Below are 22,278 nucleotides of genomic sequence, written 5' to 3' on the forward strand. Positions count from 1 at the left end.
TGTGGCATAAATGATTGTCAGGTGGTACTAAACCGTTGTTACGATGAAGATAATTAATGTATCGATTTTGTTAGTAAAGGGTTGGTTTGCACCAATTGGAAGATTAAGGATGAAAGTAAAACTTTCACAATACTTAATATAAAAAAGATATTTTTTCAGAAAAGTAAAATGACCATATGAAAAGGAGGCATCAAACCCCAAAACAGGTTACACTGGAGGAGAGGAGCTAAATCATATTTTACCGGTTTCTCCACCCTCAACTCCTAAGTATTAAAATGTTCTTAAAATTAGCACATCGCCAAAGAGAGATTATTTTGTCAAACATTTTCCTAAACAGTTTCTTTTGCTAAACAGATTATGCTTCACCCAAAAAGCTGCTTAACCATTGAAGCCAAAGCTGGAATTTTTCGGATGAACCAGAGCTCTACCAAACAAACCTTTTAACGCAAATTCCTGCTTAGGATGCTCAGTAGTGTTCCAATTCCCTATGAACTTCAAGAAAGCGTTGTAAAATAAACATACAAGACTGAGCATCTCCGACAGACTCTTCATTTTTTACTCTTTATTTGTCTCTTCATAAAGATTCCACTCCATATTGAGCATCTCACTACTACATACTCTCCATTTTCCACACTTCAAACCTCAATAGCTACATTCAACTCTTCCTCTGCGTGCGTATGGGACCTATAGTTGGCCAGCTAATTTGGCTAGCCAGATTGGCTAGCCAAGTTTGGCTAGCGAATGGGCTAATTTTGAGAGCCGAATAGCTTAGCAAGTTGAATAGTTAGTTTGTTGGAGAGCTATTTTGATATTGAGTAGCTAAAATTTAACTAGTTTAGCTAAAATTTTGAGAGGATGCACCCACACAGCCGGGTGGTCCAAGTACCTAATTGAGCTATTTGGCTAGTCTCTTGGAGATGCTCTTAGCACTCCATAATTTCTTGTTAAATTCCCTTGCAACATAACTTGAGTTAACCAATCATGCCCTGTGTACTCCAACAGTGCTACGCTGAATTATGAACAAAGACCAAAACAACTTCCTAATTCTTATTCTGTGTGCAAGCAATAGCAGACGCCAACACAACGTTCAACAAACCTTGAAAACATAAGCTATACATTCTCATAACGATATTATTGATTGCAAAAGTCCTCATGCTCCGGTAAGAACCACCAGACAAGAGGCTTGATTCATCACATAACTAATTCCAGCCTGGAAAAATTAAACTTGTACATTTTTATATAAAGAACTTCTACATATTGGAGATAGGATGCCAAGTGTATGGCTGTGCACTCGAAAATAAAACTTATAAAGATGCGCAGAAGGATAACACAGTTGCCTCTAGTGTCCTCAATGCCGACTATATACTACAATCCATTTGTCTCAGTACTTTCACCATTTGCCTCGACTCCTGATTTGACAACCCGCTGCGGTAGGCAAGAAACTGGCAAGATTCTCAGCTCACAAGCATATTTGAATCAGTCGCTGGTTCTGCAAAAAGATTAGTCCGCAAATATCAACTGACAAGTCTTGTGGCGTTCTAAAGAACTGAAAGCAGCCAGGGTTCTAAGGAACTGAAGGCAGCCAAACACAGCTCTCAGGGGACTACAATGCAGTGAAACATCTCTATACAAATTATGTCAAAAGCTCCACTTGGATCAATAACTGTAACTGCAGTAGTATTTGGTATCCCAATGTTGCATAGGTGAGTTTCCTACTACACCACTAAAGAATATAAAGGCTCAGAGACTATATATGGGTACCATTTGAGCCCATACAAATCATTAAAGTTCAATGATAAAAAAAAATAAATCCAAGAAAAAGCATCTACAGTTGATTTATAATGATCAGTGTTCCCACCTTTGTCTTTTAGAATTAGGCTCATCAATTTGGTCGCGGTTATGTTGATGGGAACTAGAAGAATCACTTGGGCCATCCCTTGCTCTGTTTGCACTCCCAGATGCAGCCTGAATCCAGTGCCATTGTTACAGACCAATTAAGAGATTAAATGTTTTACAAAACATAATATGCACAAGCAGAAGCAGCACTTGCCTGTGAACGTGTGCTGCTACTGTCTGGTAGGGCACTTTGATTCTGTGTTTCAACTTGGGAGATAAATGGCATAATTTGTCTGACCATGCTAGCAAAGCGTAGCGCCTCCTCACTGGCTCCTGACACATGTGTTTGTGTTGTTGCATGATTTCTACCAACTCCCTGCTCAGTGGAAGCCACCGGTGCTTGCTGATTCGAGCTATTTTCTTGAACATTTTCTCCAGGGAACATTGATCCAAGAATGTCCATTTTATGAGAGAGAGTGACCAGGCCATTCTGCTGCCCAGGTGAGGTCTCAGAGCCATTTCCCACATTGACATCAGTTGGAGATTCCAAATTACCTGTAAAAGGAAATCAGGTGATAATCTTTTTTCAGGACAAGGATCACCCCATTTCCATTTCAACAGAGAAAACAGAAATTCAAGTAAGTCTGAGACTGAACGAAACCAAATAGCCAAAACAAGAGCCCCACACATCCAAAACCCCTCTAACCTGATTCAAGCTAGATAGTTTAGCGCAAAGTTGGCAATCAGTTGATGATCTGGAAAGCATAGTACAACAACAACAACAACAATAACATAGCCTTTTTTCCCAAGCAAGTTGGGGTAGGCTAGAGATGAAACCCGAAAGAAATAAGTTCAAAGTTCAGACACATTGATAGCTAGTCTCCAAGTGCTCCTATCCAAAACTATCTCTTTAGAGATATTCCAATCCTTAAGGCCTCTCTTAACCGACTCATCCCACGTCAGTTTAGGTCTACCTCGACCCCTCTTTACATTATCGACCCGCTCAAGAACCCCATTACGCACCGGCGCCTCAGAAGGCCTTCGTTGGACATGTCCAAACCATCTCAGCCAATGCTGGATAAGTTTCTCCTCAATTGGTGCCACCCCGACCCTATCTCGAATAACTTCGTTCCGGACTCTATCCCTCATTGTGTGCCCGCAAAACCACCGCAACATCCGCATCTCTGCTACACTCAGTTGCTGGACATGTCGCCTTTTTGTAGGCCAACATTCAGCACCGTATAACATCGCCGGACGAATTGATGTCCTATATAATTTGCCTTTTAGCTTTTGTGGCACCCTCTTGTCACAAAGGATGCCAGAAGCTTGCCGCCATCTCAACCAGCCAGCTGAAATTCTATGCCTAACATCTTCATCAATGTCGCCATCCTTTTGTAGCACCGATCCTAAATATCGAAAAGTATCCTTCTGTACCACCACTTGCCCATCTAGACTAACGTCTCCCCCCTCATGCCTAGTCGCGCTGAAATCGCACATCATGTACTCGGTCTTGGTTCTACTAAGTCTGAACCCTTTTGACTCTAACGTGCGTCTCCACAGCTCTAACTTCCTATTAACCCCTGCCCTACTCTCGTCAACTAGTACCACATCATCAGCAAAGAGCATACACCAAGGGATCTCACCTTGTATATCCCTTGTGACCTCATCCATCACTAAAGCAAACAAATAAGGGCTCAATGCTGACCCCTGGTGTAGGCCTATGTTAATAGGAAAGTCAGTGGTGTTGCCATCACATGTCCGGACAAACGTCATCGCATCCTTGTACATATCCTTAATGAGGGTAATGTACTTAGTTGGGACTTTGTGCTTCTCCAAAGCCCACCACATGACATTTCTCGGTACTTTGTCATATGATTTCTCAAGGTCAATGAAGACCATGTGCAAGTCCTTCTTCTGCTCCCTATATCTCTCCATCAATTGTCGTATTAAGAAAATCGCCTTCATGGTTGACCTTCCAGGCATGAACCCAAATTGGTTTTGGGTCACACTTGTCACTCTTCTTAGGCGATGCTCGATAACCCTCTCCCAAAGCTTCATCGTATGGCTCATCAGCTTAATCCCACGGTAGTTAGTACAACTTTGAATATCGCCCTTGTTTTTAAAGATAGGTACTAATATACTTCTCCTCCATTCTTCCGGTATCTTGTTTGACCGAAAAATGAGATTAAAAAGCTTAGTTAACCATACTATTGCTCTATCTCCTAGGCATCTCCACACCTCAATGGGAATACCATCAGGGCCCATTGCTTTACCTCCCTTCATCCTCTTCAAAGCCTCCCCGATCTCTACCTCCTGAATTCTCCTCACAAAACGTCTGTTGGTATCGTCAAAAGAGCCATCTAACTCAAGGGTAGGGCTCTCACTCTCCCCATTAAACAACTTGTCGAAGTACTCTCTCCATCTATCCATGATCTCCTCATCTTTCACTAGCAGTCGATCTGTCCCATCCTTAATGCATTTGATTTGGTTGATGTCCCTTGTCTTCCGCTCGCGGATCCTAGACATCCTATAAATGTCCTCCCCTTCTTTCGTGCCTAGCCGCTGATACAGGTCATCATACGCCTTACCCTTTGCTACACTCACAGCTCGCTTTGCAACCCTCTTCGCTAATTTATAGCCCTCGATGTTGGCTGCACTCTTATCAAGGTGGAGGCGCTTGAAACACTCCTTCTCCTTAATAGCCCTTTGCACCTCGTCGTTCCACCACCAGGTGTCTTTCCCCTCCTGTTTGCCTCCCCTACTCACGCCAAACACCTCTGAGGCCACCTTCCGAACACATGTTGCCATCTTTAGCCACATGTCATCTGCATCTTCTCCTTCTTCCCAAGGCCCCTCACCTAGCATCCTTTCCTTAAACGCTTGTGCCGCTTCCCCTCTAAGCTTCCACCACTTTGTTCTCGCAATCTTGGCACGTTTGTCCCGGTGGACACGTACCCGAAGACGAAAGTCCGCCACCACAAGCTTGTGTTGAGGGACAACACAATCCCCAGGTATCACCTTACAATCTAAGCAATCACGTCTATCCTCCCTCCTAGCAAGGATAAAGTCGATCTGGCTCGAGTGTTGTCCACTACGAAACGTCACAAGATGGGATTCCCTCTTCTTAAACACGGTATTCGCTATCAACAGTCGTAGGCTAATGCGAAGTTCAACACATCCTCCCCCTCTTGACTCCTGCTACCATACCCAAAACCCCCGTGCACTCGCTCGAACCCTACATTAGTCGCGCCAGCAAGTGAACCAAATATATCAATCACCTGAATGAAGAATAGTACAGCAATACCATAACATTCATTATGAAAAGCATCTAGAAAACAAAGTACGGCCAAGAAAAGGTAATGCATATTCATGTAGAGAATCAGATTTGAGCACTTCGATGTTAGTTGTATCTGGTTTATCTCCTGTTCAGCTGTTTCTCGCAATTGTAATTCTGTAACAAACTCCTTAATCGACTTAGGAGAAAGCTCATTGTTAGTTTGTTATATGATCCCAAGCTATGGCAGTGTTGGGATCATGTATAGGATTTATATATTCCACCCTTTTAGGATTTGGAGGAATATAAGCTATTATTCTCTCCATCATCAGGTCCGGGACGACCTCGCCCTCGAGGAGATCACCAGGGGTCTCGCGCCCGGATCGTCCTCGCCCACCCCCACCGTGCTCGGCGCTGCTCCTCCAGCCTCCTCCGCCGCTCCTGCCACCTCGCTCCTTGGTGCTGCTCCCGCCGGGCAGACCGGAGGTGGGGAGGGGCCGTGGACGTCGGCGGCGGGGGAACGGGGTGGTGGTGGTACTGGTGGCCCTGCTCCTGGGGGTACCGGTACCGGTGGGGGCCCTCGGGGCGCGCCGACTCCGGCTCCCGCTCCTGCCCTTGCCCATGGAGGTACGCCCTGGCCATCCTTCAGCAACCCATGGTCAGGGGGCATCTCGATGTGGCCGTTCTAAGGTCCGGGAGGGGGGCCTCGTCCTCAGCTCCAGTCGGCAGTCATGTTCACCGGTGCTGCTCCCCTCTTCGCGCCGTCCTGGACCCCACCCGCTCAGGCTAGCCAGCAGCCGACCTGGCCTGGGGGGTGGGACCAGGCCGCTCTGGCGCAGTCCTTCAGTACCATGGGACTGACGCCGCCGGTCAGCACTGAGTGGATCGCCGACTCGGGTGCCTCCTTCCACACCACTCCTGATGCCGGTATCGTCTCTTCCGTCCGTCGTCCACACCTTCTCCTGACCCCGAGTTGGATTCACTGTTTTCGACTGACCCGGTGGTTCAGCCACCGTTACCTGTCTGCCCTTTCCCTGCAGGTTTTTCCAGTACACCGACACCGCTTCCGGTGATCCCTGTTGCGCCGAGCGCGGCCCCAGTGCCCGCGGTTGCGCCACGCGCGGCCCCCGGACCTCCGGTCGTGCCGCGCGCGGACCCGGTGTCTCCTGCTGCGCCACACGCGGCCCCGGTGCCTTCCCCTGCACCTGCGCGGTACGCTCAGCCGGTGCAGGTGTACCGGTGTCGTTCGGCGCCGACACCGGCACCGCCGCGGTACGCTGAGCCGGTGCAGGTGTACCGGCGTCGTTCGGTGCCGACACCGGCGCCGCCTCCTGCTCCGGAGGCTCCTGCGACGCCTACACCGGAGCCGTCGCCGCCGCCGACTCCCTCTCGAGCCGAGCCGGCGGTGTACCACCCGCCAGTCGTCCATCGGGATCCTCGGCATATCCATCCCATGGTGACTCGGTGGATGGCGTCTCAGGTCGCGACTCTCCGCCACCGAGAGCCGCGGGACTCCGATACCCTCCTCTGTCCGCGACGCCTTGGCGGATCCTCACTGGCGTCACGCAATGGAAGAGGAGTACGCAGCTCTTCTTGCCAACCAGACGTGGAACCTCGTGCCGCGTTCGTCTGGATATGATGAGACCTTCAGCCCAGTGGTGAAGCCTGCTACTGTGCGCACGGTCCTCTCGCTTGCGCTCTCGCGCTCTTGGCCTGTGCACCAGCTGGACGTGAAGAATGCGTTTCTTCACGGCACTGTCAGAGACTGTCTACTGCTCTCAGCCAGCGGGATTTGTGGACTCGAGTCGTCCGGATATGGTCTGCCGGCTCAACAAGTCTCTATAGTTTGAAGCAGGCTCCTCGGGCTTGGTACTCTCGGTTCGCCACGTTCTTGCTGACATTGGGGTTCACCGAGTCCAAATCTGACACGTCTCTTTATCTACCGTCGTGGGGCTGAGACTGCATATCTGTTGCTCTATGTCGATGACATTGTGCTCACTGCCTCCCGTCAGCAGTTGCTTCAGAGTGTCTTCTTTCTGCAGCAAGAGTTTGCTATGAAGGATCTGGGTCAGCTCCACCACTTCTTGGGCATCACTGTTGAGCCTCGCCCGTCTGGTCTTCTCCTTCACCAGCGGCAGTACGCCCTTGATATTCTGGAGCGGGTTGGGATGACTGATTGCAAGCCCTGCTCCACTCCTGTCGACACTCAGGCGAAGCTGTCTGCTGATCTGGGTGATCCGGTGGCTGATCCTACTGCCTACCAGAGTCTGGCCGATGCTTTGCAGTACCTTTCAACAGGACGGACCTCACCTACGCTGTTCAGCAGGTCTGTCTCCATATGCATGATCCCCGAGAGTCACACCTTGCTGCGCTGAAGCGTCTCCTCCGCTACGTCCGTGGCACTGTGGACCTCGGCCTGGTGCTTCACCGCTCGTCCTCTGCTGAGCTGGTGGTCTACACCGACGCTGACTGGGCTAGCTGCCCGGACACTCGTCGCTCCACTTCCGGCTACGCCGTCTTCCTGGGCGGCAACCTGGTCTCCTGGTCGTCCAAACGGCAGCCGGTTGTCTCCCGCTCCAGTGCTGAGGCGGAGTACCGGGCTGTCGCTAACGGCGTGGCGGAGGCGTCCTGGCTACGACAGCTTTTGGCGGAGCTCCACAGCCCGCTCGCCAAGAGCACGCTCGTCTACTGCGACAACGTCAGCGCCGTGTATCTCTCCACCAACCCCGTCCAGCATCAGCGGACGAAGCATGTGGAGATCGACCTACACTTCGTGCGCGACAGAGTCGCCAGCGGCGATGTTCGGGTACTCCATGTCCCGACTACCTCCTAGTTTGCTGACATCTTCACCAAGGGGCTGCCCTCCTCGACCTTCTCGGAGTTCCGCCCCAGCCTCAACGTAGCCGGTGGCTAGTTGTGGCTGCGGGGGTATTTGCCCTTTGTACTCCTTGTCCAGTCTTGAACACCGCTGCGCCGGTAGTTCAGACTGCGGGGGGGGGGGGGGGGGGGGGGTTGTCTTTCTTGTTGTCCAATCTTGAACACCGCTGCACCGGTAGTTCAGACTGCGGGGGTGTGTCGGTGTATATGTGAGCCCATGTATAGAGGCCCATGTATAGGATCTATATATATCCCACCCTTCTAGGGTTTGGAGGAATACAAGCCATTATTCTCTCCATCAGGCAGGGTCAAGCGCTAGATTGTCTATGCAATGATAGCCAGTAATTTGACTCAAGTCATCAGTTAAGCGAAGTTTCTTTCAAAAGAAAATTGAAAACATAGCTTAATCTGATTGCTGCTAGCTAAATAAGTCACTGCCAGGTCAGATTCAATATCAGCTCAACCAGGGCCAGTCCAACCACATTGTGCTCCCTAGTTGGTTTATTGAAGACATGCAACACATTAAAACAAGGTAAAAAAAAGATGGAAGTGAGGAAAACTCACCTGCTTCATGAGCTTGAGATGACTGAGGAATTGATCGTTGATTAGGATAGGTGTTACTTTGAGCAGGTTCATTTGGAGATTGACCATTTCGTTCATCACTACCACTAGTGTTTGCTCTTTGTTGAACTCTGGTGATCAGTGGATAGATAATACTAACACCTCCACTAGAAGACCCTGATGGAGCACGACTGATGCCAGCAGGCATGGCAACCACTGTTCCAAGCGGCAATAGTCTAACTCCAGACTCCACAGAAAAAGGAGTGCCACCTCCAAGCCCTGCAGATGCTTCACCAGTATTTGCATGTGAAGCATCTCCTGCCCTAGTCGCATGTTGCTGTGCTTGTGCACCAACCGGCTCACTTGGGTTACTGGCTACAGGCACAGACCCACCTAACAATAAAAATAAAGTGTTTAACTGCCATAACAAAAGTAATGTGTACTCAAGAAAAGCCAGACACTAAGATACAACAAGTGTAGTATAGTTGCCAATTGTGCAAACTACTAAGTAATTTCAACTGACACACCCAACTTATCCCTTTTTTAGGGGGGAACGCACCAAATTGTTCTGGTTTATAAAGCATGCAGAGAAGATCTCAGACTGAAATCCTCCATGATCCAATATCAAGTTTTCAACCATCCGCAGATTGTAACGTATAAATTATCTATTGCCAGGCCCACTCTTCTTGTACTTATTTATTTGGGGGATTCCATACCACCACCTAAGCGGTGCTTTTAATGCATACCACCAAGCCAGTCAATGGCACGGGGTTTGGTCCTCATTGACACTGGCTGGCAGTATAGATGAAAAGTACTCCTCAAATGCTATAGAAGAAAATATTCTATTTATTTAATATTGTAGACATTGAATCCAAAATTCACGACCCTGATTGACACTAGTCTTAAAAAAAGGCAGTTCACCCATATGAAAGAGGTCAGCATACTTAAAGTTACTAGTTAGACGTGATGTGACTAATTTACATGTAAATTCAGTTAAAGAAATGCGATGCCTGATGCAAGATGATGTCATACCAAGAGGAAAATTTAAGGAACAGACAATAATAACATTATTCACCTGTACGGGCATGGATATCAACATCTCTTGGACGAAGAACAGAACCTTGGGAACTAAGACTAGAAAATAATGTACCCATCTGGACAGACCTTCCTGGAAAAAACGGAACAGGCTGAACAAAAAAAGTTAGCACACAGGCAAACATGACAAGGTCGTTATCTGTGAATGTTAGATTTAAATGTTTAATAACTCACTTGAACCATAAGAGGATTAGGTCCTGAAGGAGATATATAAAGAGCTGGTCCAGAGTTTACAACCGCTTCTGACTGAACGAAGGTAAAATAAATCAATACAAAATTATAAACAATTTCCAAGAGGAAATAAGTTGAGCATAGTTGTCACAGAAAACCTACAGATACAGGATTTATACGAAGCAACATTGTGGTGCGGCCAAGTTCCAGAAGCAAAGAACCAAGGTTATGAAGGAGAGATCCAGAGCGAATTGCACTACTTTGAAGGTCCCTTCGTATTGCAGGATCAGTTACATTCTGAAGACCTCCCAATTGAGCTGAGAGTTGCTGGATTGATGTGTCAAGAGTATTAATTGAAAATGACAAAAAGTTTATAAGCAGATAATTAAATAGATGCAACAAAATTCAAATAAAAAATACATGAGTCATGCATGGAAATCATTTTTTTTTTGGAAAAGATCACAAATAATTCGTTCGTATTGAGTGCTACAGTATACATGCTGAAGGAGTTAACACATTTAGACCCCGCATTCAATTTCCTGACTTAACAGATAGCTTATTATCAAAATAAAGCACTGTTATAGTTCAGTCATGATCAACACTGTCAGGAATCACCCCCTCTCTTTGAGTGTACAGACACAAGCACAAAACAACAAAAGAAGCTTTTGGTCAATGCGGCCACTCAAGCCACCGTTCTATCACATATATATAGAGGATACAAGGCTGCACACCTTCCCGTGATATCCTCCGAATTAATGCAGTTGATGCCATATGATCAGCTGAAATCTAGCCAGCACAAATAGGAGTCAACCAACACTAGCTGGACCAGGACACACTCTAGTAACAAGATTAATGCTAACAAACACTGCAAGTTTCCTTGATACTACAAAACTGACCAAATAGATAACGAGAACCATTTATAAAGAATAACTGGGGACATCAAGTGTATATGCTTCCGTTTTTAATTGACCATGATACCGTGTATTATTTCGATAAGTTACTTCAAGGTACATAAAAGCGTGTATTAACCAGGGGATTCTTAAGAAACCAGATGCCACTATAGAGCTCTCGATATTATCCTACTATTGGTTACTGTATTCAACAAAGTGACAACTGACGGTCCGTGAACATTTACCATCACCAAAATAGCAAGAATTGAGAATTTTATATGTTTACTATCAGACATACAACAACAACAACAACAACAACATAGCCTTTTATCCCAAGCGAGTTGGGGTAGGCTATCAGACATAGATGAGGTTTATTATCAGTACAGATCAAGTAATGCACCGTTCCTCAACTTGATAGCAATAAACAGAAGACATTAAACTATGTATCAGATAGCTTAATTAAAATTTGCTAACTGGTGCCAGCAAGATTTTGAAAGATGTTACTTACAGATAGCATTGCACCAGCCTGTTCAACAACGATTTGCCTTGTAGACTGCATAGTTTCAGCTAGCAAAGATACAGTATGAAGCCCAAGTGTAGAAGCTGATTCAGGCTGGCTTTCCTGATTTTGTGTACCACCAACACTAGTACTTCCTGCAGTTCTGTTTTCCACATTACCCTCTGCTTGTCCTGTAGAAAAAAGAGAAATGGACGTGAATCTTAAGTAGACCACATAATGGATGTAGCTCATAGAAGAATGAAGTCAGACCATCGTGATTAAAGCCTTCCCTCCTAAATGAGTCCCTCATAAATTCAATGTACTGTGACATAGTTGTCAAGGCATCAGGGATGACCTACCAACAAAGGAATAAATGGGTTAAATATATCATGATATTTTGGAATCAAGCTTAGTATGTGACACCGATCAAACAAATATTTACATTTGGTTGTGATGACCCATGTGCTGGCTCAGACGGGAAAAGCAGAGGAGCTTGTTGGTTTTGGTCAAGTTCAACCCTTACAGTATTTGGGATGGAAGATTGTGTAGGCTCTGAAGGTCTGGTGTCAGAAGATGCTGGTACACCCTGGTGTCAGAGAAGTTATTCAAAAAAATACTTTAGTTACAGTCCAAATAATCTAAATTACTTTAAGATCCATGGATTACCGAAGATTGTGTACTGATTGTTCCAATGATGCTTTGGAGAATCTATCAGAAGACGACAAATTTGAACATAATTAAGCCACATGTCAAACTTATAGCTTCTTCAGCTAAATAAGGGTGCACATAGGAATTAAATATCACCTGGCCAAGAAAAGCTGGGAGTTCACCGCTCCCAGGATCCACATTAACAGCCTCAAGTACAACACTTCTTGCTACAGTGGGACCACGACGACGGCCAGAATTTGATTGGTTAGCTGTAAAATTGTAAAAATTTACAAGTTCGAATCCATAAGGGAACATGGAATAGTTCTAAGACGCAATGTGGAAATGTAAAGCTAATATGCCCATAATGTTAGAAATAACTCGTGTAGTCATGTTGCAGGCTATAGGATTCTGGAACGAGCCCAACAAAGATCGGATCATCAGAGACAAGTCCTTCAAATAGCAAATAATTTAGTTTAGCTCGAAGAATGTGGCTGTGTTAGAGGAGTCAAGGGCCTATTGGGCTTTAGCCCATTAGGGTTAATTAGTCGCTTGCTTAGGGGTCAAGTAAACCTCTCTATATAAGGAGAGGAGATGTATCAATCTAATCAAGCAAGAGATTAGAAGGAAATCCCTTCCCTCTTGCCGGCCGTGGGCGAAGCCCCGCGGCCGGCGTTCCCAGCGCCCCCAACCCTAGCCGCCGCTCTCTTGCCCTCGCAGCCGCCATCTCGCGAACAGTACCCGCGGTACTGTAGCACGCGGGCACTGTAGCGCGGCATCAGCCGTCCCTTCTTCCTCCACAATCCTCTCAATCCCACCACGCACATAACATCTGGTATCAAAGATCAGGCCCCGATCTGCCCACTCTACTGCCCCTGCTGCGGCGTCCTTGTTCCACACCACGGCGGCCATGGCTGGCCCTAGTGCACCCACCGCGCCGCCAGTTTTCAACACCGCCACTGCCACCACGCCGCCGCTGCCTGCGCAGCAGTCTGCGCCTCCCCGCATTGACGGCGGCCGTCTACGGCATGCAGCGCCAGGTGGACGACTTCTCCGCACAGATGGCGGCCCGGGCACCAGTCGCGTGGCCGCCCTCGAAGCCTGTATGGTCGCCGCTGTCGCCGCCCGTGTGGTCGCCGCCGTCGCCGTCCGTGTGCCCGCCATCCACACCCGGGTGGCCGCCGACGGTAGCCCTTGCGCCGGTTGAGTGCCTGCCGCCGTTCCTACCATACGGACTGCCTGGCTACAGCGGCCTCCACGAGTTGCCAGCAGCGCTCCCCTTCGTGAGCGCGCAGCCGGTGTCTCCAGTCATCGACCTCGTGCCGGCGCCCTCATCCGCGGGCGCGCAACTGGCGGGCCTCGTCCTCGGCATGCCTGCGCCTCCATTCGCCGGCACACAGCGGGGCGCGCCAGCGCTCTCCTTTGCGAGCGCGCAATCGGCGTTCCCCGCCATCAGCCTTCCGCCAGAACATTCATTCGCGGGCGAGCAGCCGCCCGCAACCACCATAACCGGCACCCAGCAGATCCAAGCCGAGGGCGAGAAGTCGCAGTAGATCGAGCAACCGGCAGACATCTCGACGGAGCCAGCGGGGAAGATGCCTACCCGTCAGGTGTTGGCGGCGGTGCGGCTGCAGGCTGCAGCACGCGGCCTCCTAGCGCGGCGACGGCTGCAGAAGATGAGCTTGGAGATGCAAGAGGCGGCTTTGACAGCGATCAACATCGGCAATTGGGGGCGCGACCTCGGCAAATGGGGGCGCGACCTTGTCCCGTCGGAAGGCCACCAACGCCCGCGCCAACTCGCCGCTGTCTTCAAGCGCGCGCTGGGTAGCGAACTCCAATTCTACAGCAGCGATAGGGGAGGCGCTTTCCTCCTTGTCATCGGCGGAGGCACATCGCCTAGCGCCATCACGTTCCGTCACCGGCCGCCACGAGGACGTCTCCGCTGGTCATTGTTGCGACTTATTTCCGGTGGCGATATCTGTCCTCCCCTCTCGTTCCGATGGTCTCCATGGGATCCAGGCGGCTACTTACGTGCAGGCCCAGCACAAGGAGGGTGTCCGCCGTATCTTCAAGAGTCAAAAATAAAGAATTGCGGTTTATTTAAAATAAGCCGAGATGTAAAAGGCTTGTTCTTAGGTTTTCGGTTTGCGTCTAGTGGAGTCATTGTTAGCGTCATTGTTAGGTTGCAGCTCGAGGACGAGCTGCATGTCCAGGTGGGGTGTAGTGTTAGAGGAGTCAAGGGCCTATTGAGACTTAGCCCATTAGGGTTAATTAGTCGCTTGCTTAGGGGTCAAGTAAACCTCTCTATATAAGGAGAGGAGATGTATCAATCTAATCAAGCAAGAGATTAGAAGGAAATCCCTTTCCTCTTGCCGGCCGTGGGCAAAGCCCCGCGGCCGGCGTTCCTAGCGCCCCCGCAACCCTAGCCGCCGCCGTAGCACTGCTGTGAACAGTACCGCGGGCACTGTAGCTCCGCGGGTACTTAGCACAGCAGCCCCTCTCTTCCTCCGCAATCGCTCTATCCAACAACAACCATAACATCTGGCCTTGACTCCTCTAACAGGCTGAGAGTGTATTAATTGCTACATAGCACAAGCTGAAATATTAAGTCAATGGCACAAACTAAAACATAATGCACATATGGAAGATCTAAAGCATAAAAGATGAAATTAGCTTACGCTACAGATAACATTCCAAGGTCTTAATGAGCATGTAATAGGTATTAGAAGTGCAAATTTTACATCTTGGAGAAGTAAATAAATAGGAATGACTAGAGCAGCAAACCTATTAATAAAAAAATTAAAAGCAGTACCTCACAAGACAACATTTGTTAAGTTTGCGTGTGTTCCTAGAGAAAACAGATCCAATACTAATACTTTTGAGTATTTTGCAGTACTGGGAGTATATATGAAACTAATAGTTGGACACAAAAAATAAAATGAGTTGTGGCAAAAGCTGCCGCCACACACTAAATTGCTCCAATGGAAGGCGATGCTATGTTAACTTCTGTGGGACACCAAAACACTAGAACTGATGATCATGACAACCACAGCATTTGTATAAGGATTTAAGCCATCAAAACGCTGTTATAGCATGTGAACAAAACATAGAGATAGTGAAAACCCTGATGGCGTCAACATAATTCAACAGGTTAACTGTAAAATAGGAACAATACCTCCACAAATATCGGACATCTTGAAAGATTGAAGGCTTCAAATTAAAAAATATGCTTTATTCAATTTAGAAATTTTAACTGGTTAACAGAGCCACACAAATTTACAATACAAACCTTCACTTCCTGCATTTCCTGACAGAGCTGACTGTCCTGGTTGTCTGACAACAAGATGCAATGTATGACCATCTTCAACATCTAAAAATATCAATAGGGAAAAGCAACGTATTGTATAACTGACATGATTAAACTCCTCATAGTAACTAAAATTTGATCCTATGCTCAATATACAGGGGACACAGCATAAATAAGGGACATAAAACAGATGTGAGTTATCCATATTGCTTATCAATGCACTAAACAAGATTTCCCTTTTGACTAATAATTCTTCTCTATTTCTACACCATTATCGACGGTAAATCTACGAATGTTTAACCAGCATTACATTTGGATTGGAGGGGATATTTGAAACTAAAAAGACTGAATGAAAGAAAATTGAACATAAAAAAAAAAACAGGTTTTCTTTCAAAGTGGTAACAAATCAAACCCCAACACAAGCAATTTTCGGAAGTATGACAGTATTTAATGTGCTTGACGGCATCTAGCAATCAAATACATAGGGCATTCTCAATAGATGGAGTAAGCATATCTCAAAAGGCAAATATAAAAAATAGAATAAAGAATGTAAAGGTTAAGTACAAAAGGATACGATAAGCAGACAAGAGTTCATCATCCTTTAAGACTCTCCCACGGCAAATCAAGCGTTGCTGTTCAGACAATATTCCTGTTACAGTAGCAATTTTTTCCTTCAACAGAGGAACCGGCACCTGTAAATGGGACAACGGATTAGCATGTGGCATGCATTAAAAAACAAAAACGAAGGGTGCAGGGGTTAATGTAAAAAACTTATAATCACTGCAACAACTATTTGGGTTTTCATTTCATTTATTGTGTTTTTCACTGAGGTTCAGAGGTAGCTCTACTGCACGCAGTCGCACAAAAGGCCATGTGCACGAACATATCCAGGACCCGCAGATTTATCAGAGCTATAAATGCTTCGAACAACCACAATCTAGCTACTTACCCGGAGAAAAAATAACTAGCTACAAGGTGACAATTGAATTTTCAAAACTGTTTCGGATTGTTTTGTTTCGGATTTATAAGGAAATACCTTGATTAAAGTTACTCAAAAGTTTTTGTGCTAATTTAAACATTTTGGGGAACAATCCAAATCAAAGGCCAATAGCCTACCATATCCTAATGAGTAAGACTATCTTACATGCACATTAAATATTTCTAAAACTTACTAATAGGAATTAAAGTGCACTTCCAAATGTTTGGCCACATTAAGAAATGGCCTCAGACCAAAATACCAAATGTCACGAAAATGATTAAACATAGGATATTGCAGATATTATTAAAGTTACTTGGAAAATTGACCAAGTTAAGCCGTTTTTGTGTAATTCAGAAAACACTGTGATTGTGAACAAGAAACTTGCAAGGAGAAAGCCCTATCTTCTCACCAAAAAGTATGCAACCACAAGTAACAGTGCAAATAACACTCATGTATTATGTAAAGTTTTGTATGAACATGCAATTTATGAGATATGTGTTATCAACATACACATTTATTCACACGCAAATTGTATGTCTGAGAATCCAAGGTCTTGATTTTGATCTCAATTGTAGTCTCAGAATCTTCAGGGCAATGTTGCATCTGTATATCTGAAGTACTCTCCATGGTCTCCTGTACAAAACCAATTTAGATCCATAAAAAGCAAGTTCATATAATTTGTATCAAATAAAATTAGTTCAAACAGAAGAAAACGGGGAACTCAATGGCATAGTAGGACTTTGTAGCCTAACCATCCAAGGTGTTTTGTCTTTATAATAATGCAAGTCCCTACTAAGTACATTACCCTCACCAAGGATATGTACAAGAATGCGATGACGTTTGTCCGGACATGTGGCGGCGACACCACTGACTTTCCTATTAACATAGGCCTACATCAGGGGTCGGCATTGAGCCCTTATTTACAAGGTGATATACCCTGGTGTATGCTCTTTGCTAATGATGTGGTGCTAGTGGACGAGAGTAGAGCAGGAGTAAATAGGAAGTTAGAGCTGTGGAGATGCACATTAGAGTCAAAAGGGTTCAGACTTAGTAGGACCAATACCGAGTACATGATGTGCGATTTCAGCGCATCTAGGCATGAGGGTGGTGACGTTAGTCTCGATGGGCAAGTGGTGGTCCAGAAGGACACTTTTCGGTATTTAGGATCGATGCTACAAAAGGATGGCGACATTGATGAAAATGTTAGGCATAGGATCTCAGCAGGCTGGTTGAAATGGCGTCAAGCTTCTGGTGTCCTCTGTGACAGGAGAGTGCCATAAAAGCTAAAAGGTAAGTTCTATAGGACAGCGATTCGCCCGGCAATGTTATACGGTGCTGAATGTTGGCCCACAAAAAGGCGACATGTCCAACAACTGAGTAGCAGAGATGCGGATGTTACGGTGGTTTTGCGGGCACACAAGGAGGGACAGAGTCCGGAACGAAGCTATTCGGGAAAGGGTAAGGGTGGCACCAATTGAGGAGAAACTTACCCAACATCGGTTGAGATGGTTTGGACATGTCCAACGGAGGCCTCCGGAGGCGCCTGTGCGTAGTGGGGTGCTAAAATATGTTGATAAGGTAAAGAGGGGTAGAGGTAGACCTAAACTGACTTGGGACGAGTCGGTTAAGAGAAACCTTAAAGATTGGGATATCTCTGAGGAGTTAGCTTTGGATAGGAGCGCTTGGAGACTAGCTATCAACGTGCCTGAACCTTGACCTTTGTGTCTTTTGGGTTTCATCTCTAGCCTACCCCAACTCGCTTGGGACAAAAGGCTATGTTGTTGTTGTTGTTGTTGTTGTTGATGATGATGATGCAAGTAACAAAAAGCATCTATTTATTCAACCAAATTCACATAGATTGGAGAACTAGTAGCAAAACAAATCGCAAGCATGCTCAATGGTATGATATAGTTCACCTCAGGTTATGGAGTAACTCGACCTTATATATGTAATAGCACCAGAATGAGGAGCTTGAGCCGGCTCTCTCGCAGGGAGATCTAGATCTTAATAAACTCCTCCATGGGAGCTAGATCTTAACAAAACTCCTCGGCAGGAGCTGGATAAAGCGGAGAGCCGGAGACTGCAGAGGAGAATAAAAGGATGGTGATTTATGGTACTCCCTCAGTTTTTATTTACATGTCACATTTGCTTTGTCCTAAGTCAAATTTGTCCAACTTTGACCAAGTTTATAGTAAAATATAACATCTAAAATACCAAATTTGTTTCATTGAATCCACTATGGAACATATTTTGATAATGCATATATTTGATAGTGTATTGATGTTTTCATATTTTCTATAAACTTAGTCAAAATTGAATAAGGTTGACTTAGGACAAACCTAATGTGACATGTAAAAAAACCAGAGGGAGTAATAGGTAGCACTAAACAGGAAAGCAGATGTAGAAAGTAACAGTACAAAGAGAAGGTAATCAACTAAAGATATCTGAAATACAAGCATCAAACAATATAGCACCGTCAACTTCTAAAATACTAAATATAGCCTCACCCCCCCCCCCCCCAAAAAAAAACCATGGAAATAATAGACCCATACAAAACATTAGCGGAAAAGTGTGTGTGCCAGTGCAGTGGAATTTACGAACACAAATATGGCATTTCTTGCACCTAGTTTTTTAGGAAATTGATTTCAAATTCATGAGACAGGCTAGCATGCACCATGCAGGATGGGATGCATATGTCTTATGCAGCTGCTGTAAAATTTTGATGCGTGTTATTTAGTCTATGTGATTTATCAGTTCTGTAAAACGTATGTTCCGGCGCTAAGAGCCATTAAGAGACGATCCCAACAGAAAGGCCGCCTCAATAGCCATAATGTAAATACAGTGCCATGCCCACTTGCCTGCAAAGAAACGCTGGTACCCAAAACAGAAACATCCACATTGCCATAAACATCTCTAATCCCTACAATTAGCAGACTTTCTCCGCAGCGTGCGCATAGATAGATACCCGAGGACGCCACCCAATCGCCAGCCCCCCACAAACAAGACAAAGTCGCTCCACCACCCCAAATGCAAGACCAGCATAATCAAGATTTTATAGCAACTGCATAAGACATAGGCATGGTGGATCCAGGATTTAAGGCCAACAATGTCACAGTGACCTTTCACGTATGATCATGAGTATTAAAGAAGATACTAATATGTCCCCATGCCATGCTCAACAACAAATCGCAATACAAAACCATGTGCGGATGAAAGCGGTCAGCGACGGTCGGGAAATGTTCCTAACCACTTTCATTTTCACTTTTTTATTTGGGAACGGGAAAGAAATTGGGAATGCTCGGTTGGAAAAGCAAAAATGGATATACAAGATGTCGGAAACGAAATAATTCCAACGGAAACATGCCGATATCGGTCGGGAACAGATAACAAAAATCAGGAACATATAGTCATAACCTCCAGCACTCAACTAAAAATAATGGATACAAATGACAGCTCAATGAAAATCCAGATGCAAATGATATACAACAGTCGCTCCCAACCCTTCCTATAACCTCTCAAAGGCCAATATATAAGTTTTTATAGTATTATATAGTCCCAGCCAAAAAAGGAAAAAGGAATATAAGAAAGTGCACGTTTTAGCTATGGCCTCCTCCGATTGGTTGTTAGCGTGCAGGTGCTGCCCCTTTACTATCGCACCGACCAGACCGGTCTACCTAACCCCCAAGCGGGCCCCCGTGCACATGCAACCCATTCTTAATTCATCATGGCAGGCAGCACCGCAGCAGCAGCTAGCAGCTATCGGTGCCACATTTTATCCCACCTCGCGCAGTTAGGTGAGATGGGAGGGGCCGGCGGTCAATATTGAAGGCCAGGCTCAGAGACAGATAAGTCAAAGCTCAAACTGTGTTTGGGCGGCCTAGGAAAAACAGGAAGGAAACAAACAAAACTGGAAATTCCCGTGTCAAAATGGGAACTGAAGAAACGGTCAGGAAAAGCTCAAAACCAATTCTGTTTCTGTTCCCGCATCTTGGTCACCAAATTCCGATTGGTTTCGGATTTTTCCTGACTAAAATGGGATTATGGGAATCAGACAGGAAAAGCAGGAATCAGTGCCAGTCAGTCCCGCTTTCACCCCTAAAGCCATGTGCTCATGCTACACCTACCGCAATGTTTTGACAACGTCTTGCAAGTTGCAACACCTTCTGCATTTTGTACTCCTACATGGCGGAAGCGCAATTCTTTTGGAGCCTTCGGTTTACTGATAAAATTAATATGGCCTAAGCACAAATCTTTGGAGCCTAGGGTTTACTGACCAAACCATAACATGGCTCAAACACAAATCACATCATAATGGCTACTCTTTCACATCTAGTGTAAAGAAATGACAAAAAACAAAACAAATACGCAGTTCTAGGGTTTGCATACCTTGGGCAAACAAACTCGAGATCCGGCAGCCGAGGAGAAGGAAACGGGGACGAGAAGCAGCCGACGAGAGACGAGGGCGCGCGGCGGCGTCCCTGGGCTCCCCTCCGATGCGTGCAGGAGGACCCGGGGCTCCCCTGGACGAGATAGGAGGGGGCAGGCCTCCCCTCCGATGCGTGCAGGATGGATATGAGGGCGCCTGCTTTCCTACACGGGGTAGAGGGAGGCCGTCCGCCGCCGCTGCCTCACCGGCGATCGGACAGATGCGCCGCCGCCCGGCAGGGAGAGGAGGGGAAGAAAGATGAGCGAGTTGGGATGAGTAGGGAGGAGAGGAAACCCGCGCGTGAAGCGCGCGTGAGTGGAATGGCTCCGTCCCGTATTCCCGTCGATTTTTGGGGACCGCCCCGTCCCCGATCCACTTCAAAACCCTCTCTCTATCGGCGAAAACGTGTACAGGGAGCCCAGATAAATTATGAGGGTTTTGAAGGATACCCAAAAGGTGTATAGGGAGTCCTGATAAATCATGAGGGTTTTGAAGGATACCCAATACTAGGATTGATTGAGGCCCATTCGAGAAAAAAAAATCAACCCAACCACCACACCGGACGGACTCGGGCTAAAAACCCACTGCAGCTCAATAATATTTAATGAAATCTAACTCGACTCGTCCCTAATATCGAGTTCATTTCAGAATAAATAAGTTAGTTTTTTTCAATCAAGCATGACCTTTGATTAGGTCTGTTTTTGAAAATAATATAACATCATAAATTATAAAAAGAGATGTTCTCAGGCGCCGCTCAATAATATTTAATGAAATCTAACTCGACTCATCCCTGATATCGAGTTCATTTCTGAATAAATAAGTTAGTTTTGTCAATCAAGCATGACCTTTGATTAGGTCTGTTTTTGAAGAAAAACATCCCAATAATATAACATCATAAGTTATAAAAAGAGATGTTCTCAGGCGCCGATTGGCTCTTGCTACTCATAAATAAGATAGACGCGGGACTGCTGCACGCCTTCTCCTGATTCTTTGGAGAGCTTGGTTTGTGAGGAACAAGGTCACGCATTCAGGTAAATGGATGCCTATTATGGGGTCAGTTACCTTCCTGTCTGGATATTGGGATACTCTACAAAATATTTAAAAACAAGGGGGAGAGGACAGGAAAGGAAAACACCTGATGGCTGAAACCAATGCCCATGCCAGGGATCACAAGCAAACCAAACAAAAGTGGCAGGCGCCTGTAAGTGGCTAGGTGAAGATAAATACAGATGGAGCTTTCTCGGAGGACTCCGGTGAGGCTGGCATTGGCGTGGTCATTAGAAATCACTTGGGTCATGTGATCCTGTCTGGATGGAAGTACTTTGCCGCTGCGGGCTCAGCCGAGCAGGTGGAAGCTTTGGCTTGCCGAGAGGGTATTGCACTTGCTGAGGAGTGGTTCCCCTCGCCTGCTGTTGTCGAATCGGATTGTGCATCAGTAATCAAGTACCTGACCTGGCCAGATACCCAGAGATCGTCCTCTACTTTCATCATTCTTGATGCGCTGGAGGAAGCTCATAAGCTACCACAAGTAAATTTTCATCACGTCAGTAGAGATCAAAACCGTGAGTTAGCACAGATGAGTTAGCATAGATAGCCAAGCGCCTTCATCACAGTGCTGTTTGGAGAGAGCGAGCTCCGATGTGTGTCGAGCAAATCGTTGCTCAAGATGTAAACACTTCTATTAATCTTTAATAGAGTTCTCCCTTCCGCAAAATAAA

The 22,278-nt window shown here is 46.1% G+C and overlaps 1 protein-coding gene across 4 annotated transcripts; it reads right to left on the bottom strand.

Annotated features, from left to right (window-relative positions):
* Positions 1-1,093: 1,093 nt before the first annotated feature.
* Positions 1,094-20,886, bottom strand: LOC120659414 (ubiquitin-like domain-containing protein CIP73). Of its 4 annotated transcripts, none has more exons than XM_039937546.1 (17): positions 20,521-20,877; positions 18,074-18,214; positions 16,645-16,767; positions 15,730-15,847; positions 15,138-15,218; positions 12,008-12,120; positions 11,870-11,911; positions 11,646-11,789; positions 11,474-11,558; positions 11,213-11,394; positions 9,977-10,141; positions 9,818-9,889; positions 9,624-9,735; positions 8,552-8,941; positions 2,051-2,391; positions 1,859-1,965; positions 1,094-1,489 (listed from the first exon to the last, which is right to left on the bottom strand). In XM_039937546.1, exons 3-17 carry the CDS (start codon positions 16,759-16,761, stop codon positions 1,477-1,479), a joined length of 2,082 nt encoding a protein of 693 aa, XP_039793480.1. In that variant the 5' UTR covers positions 16,762-16,767; positions 18,074-18,214; positions 20,521-20,877; the 3' UTR covers positions 1,094-1,476. The 4 variants fall into 4 exon arrangements, with proteins under 4 accessions (XP_039793480.1, XP_039793478.1, XP_039793479.1 ...); XM_039937544.1 differs by having other exon boundaries at positions 18,051-18,214; XM_039937545.1 differs by lacking the exon at positions 18,074-18,214 and having other exon boundaries at positions 20,521-20,886.
* Between the last annotated feature and the right edge of the window lie 1,392 nt (positions 20,887-22,278).

This window comes from Panicum virgatum, chromosome 2N (genome assembly GCF_016808335.1).
Source record: "Panicum virgatum strain AP13 chromosome 2N, P.virgatum_v5, whole genome shotgun sequence".
In the NCBI taxonomy this organism is placed as follows: domain Eukaryota; kingdom Viridiplantae; phylum Streptophyta; class Magnoliopsida; order Poales; family Poaceae; genus Panicum; species Panicum virgatum.

Excerpts from the sequence above, each read along its gene's own strand:
- LOC120659414 (XM_039937545.1), bottom strand. The coding sequence starts at position 16,761 with ATGGAGAGTACTTCAGATATACAGATGCAACATTGCCCTGAAGATTCT. Across the intron at positions 11,912-12,007 it reads TCCCAGCTTTTCTTGGCCAG|ATTCTCCAAAGCATCATTGG; the intron begins GTGATATTTAAT and ends GTCTTCTGATAG. Across the intron at positions 9,736-9,817 it reads CTAATCCTCTTATGGTTCAA|CCTGTTCCGTTTTTTCCAGG; the intron begins GTGAGTTATTAA and ends TTTTTTGTTCAG.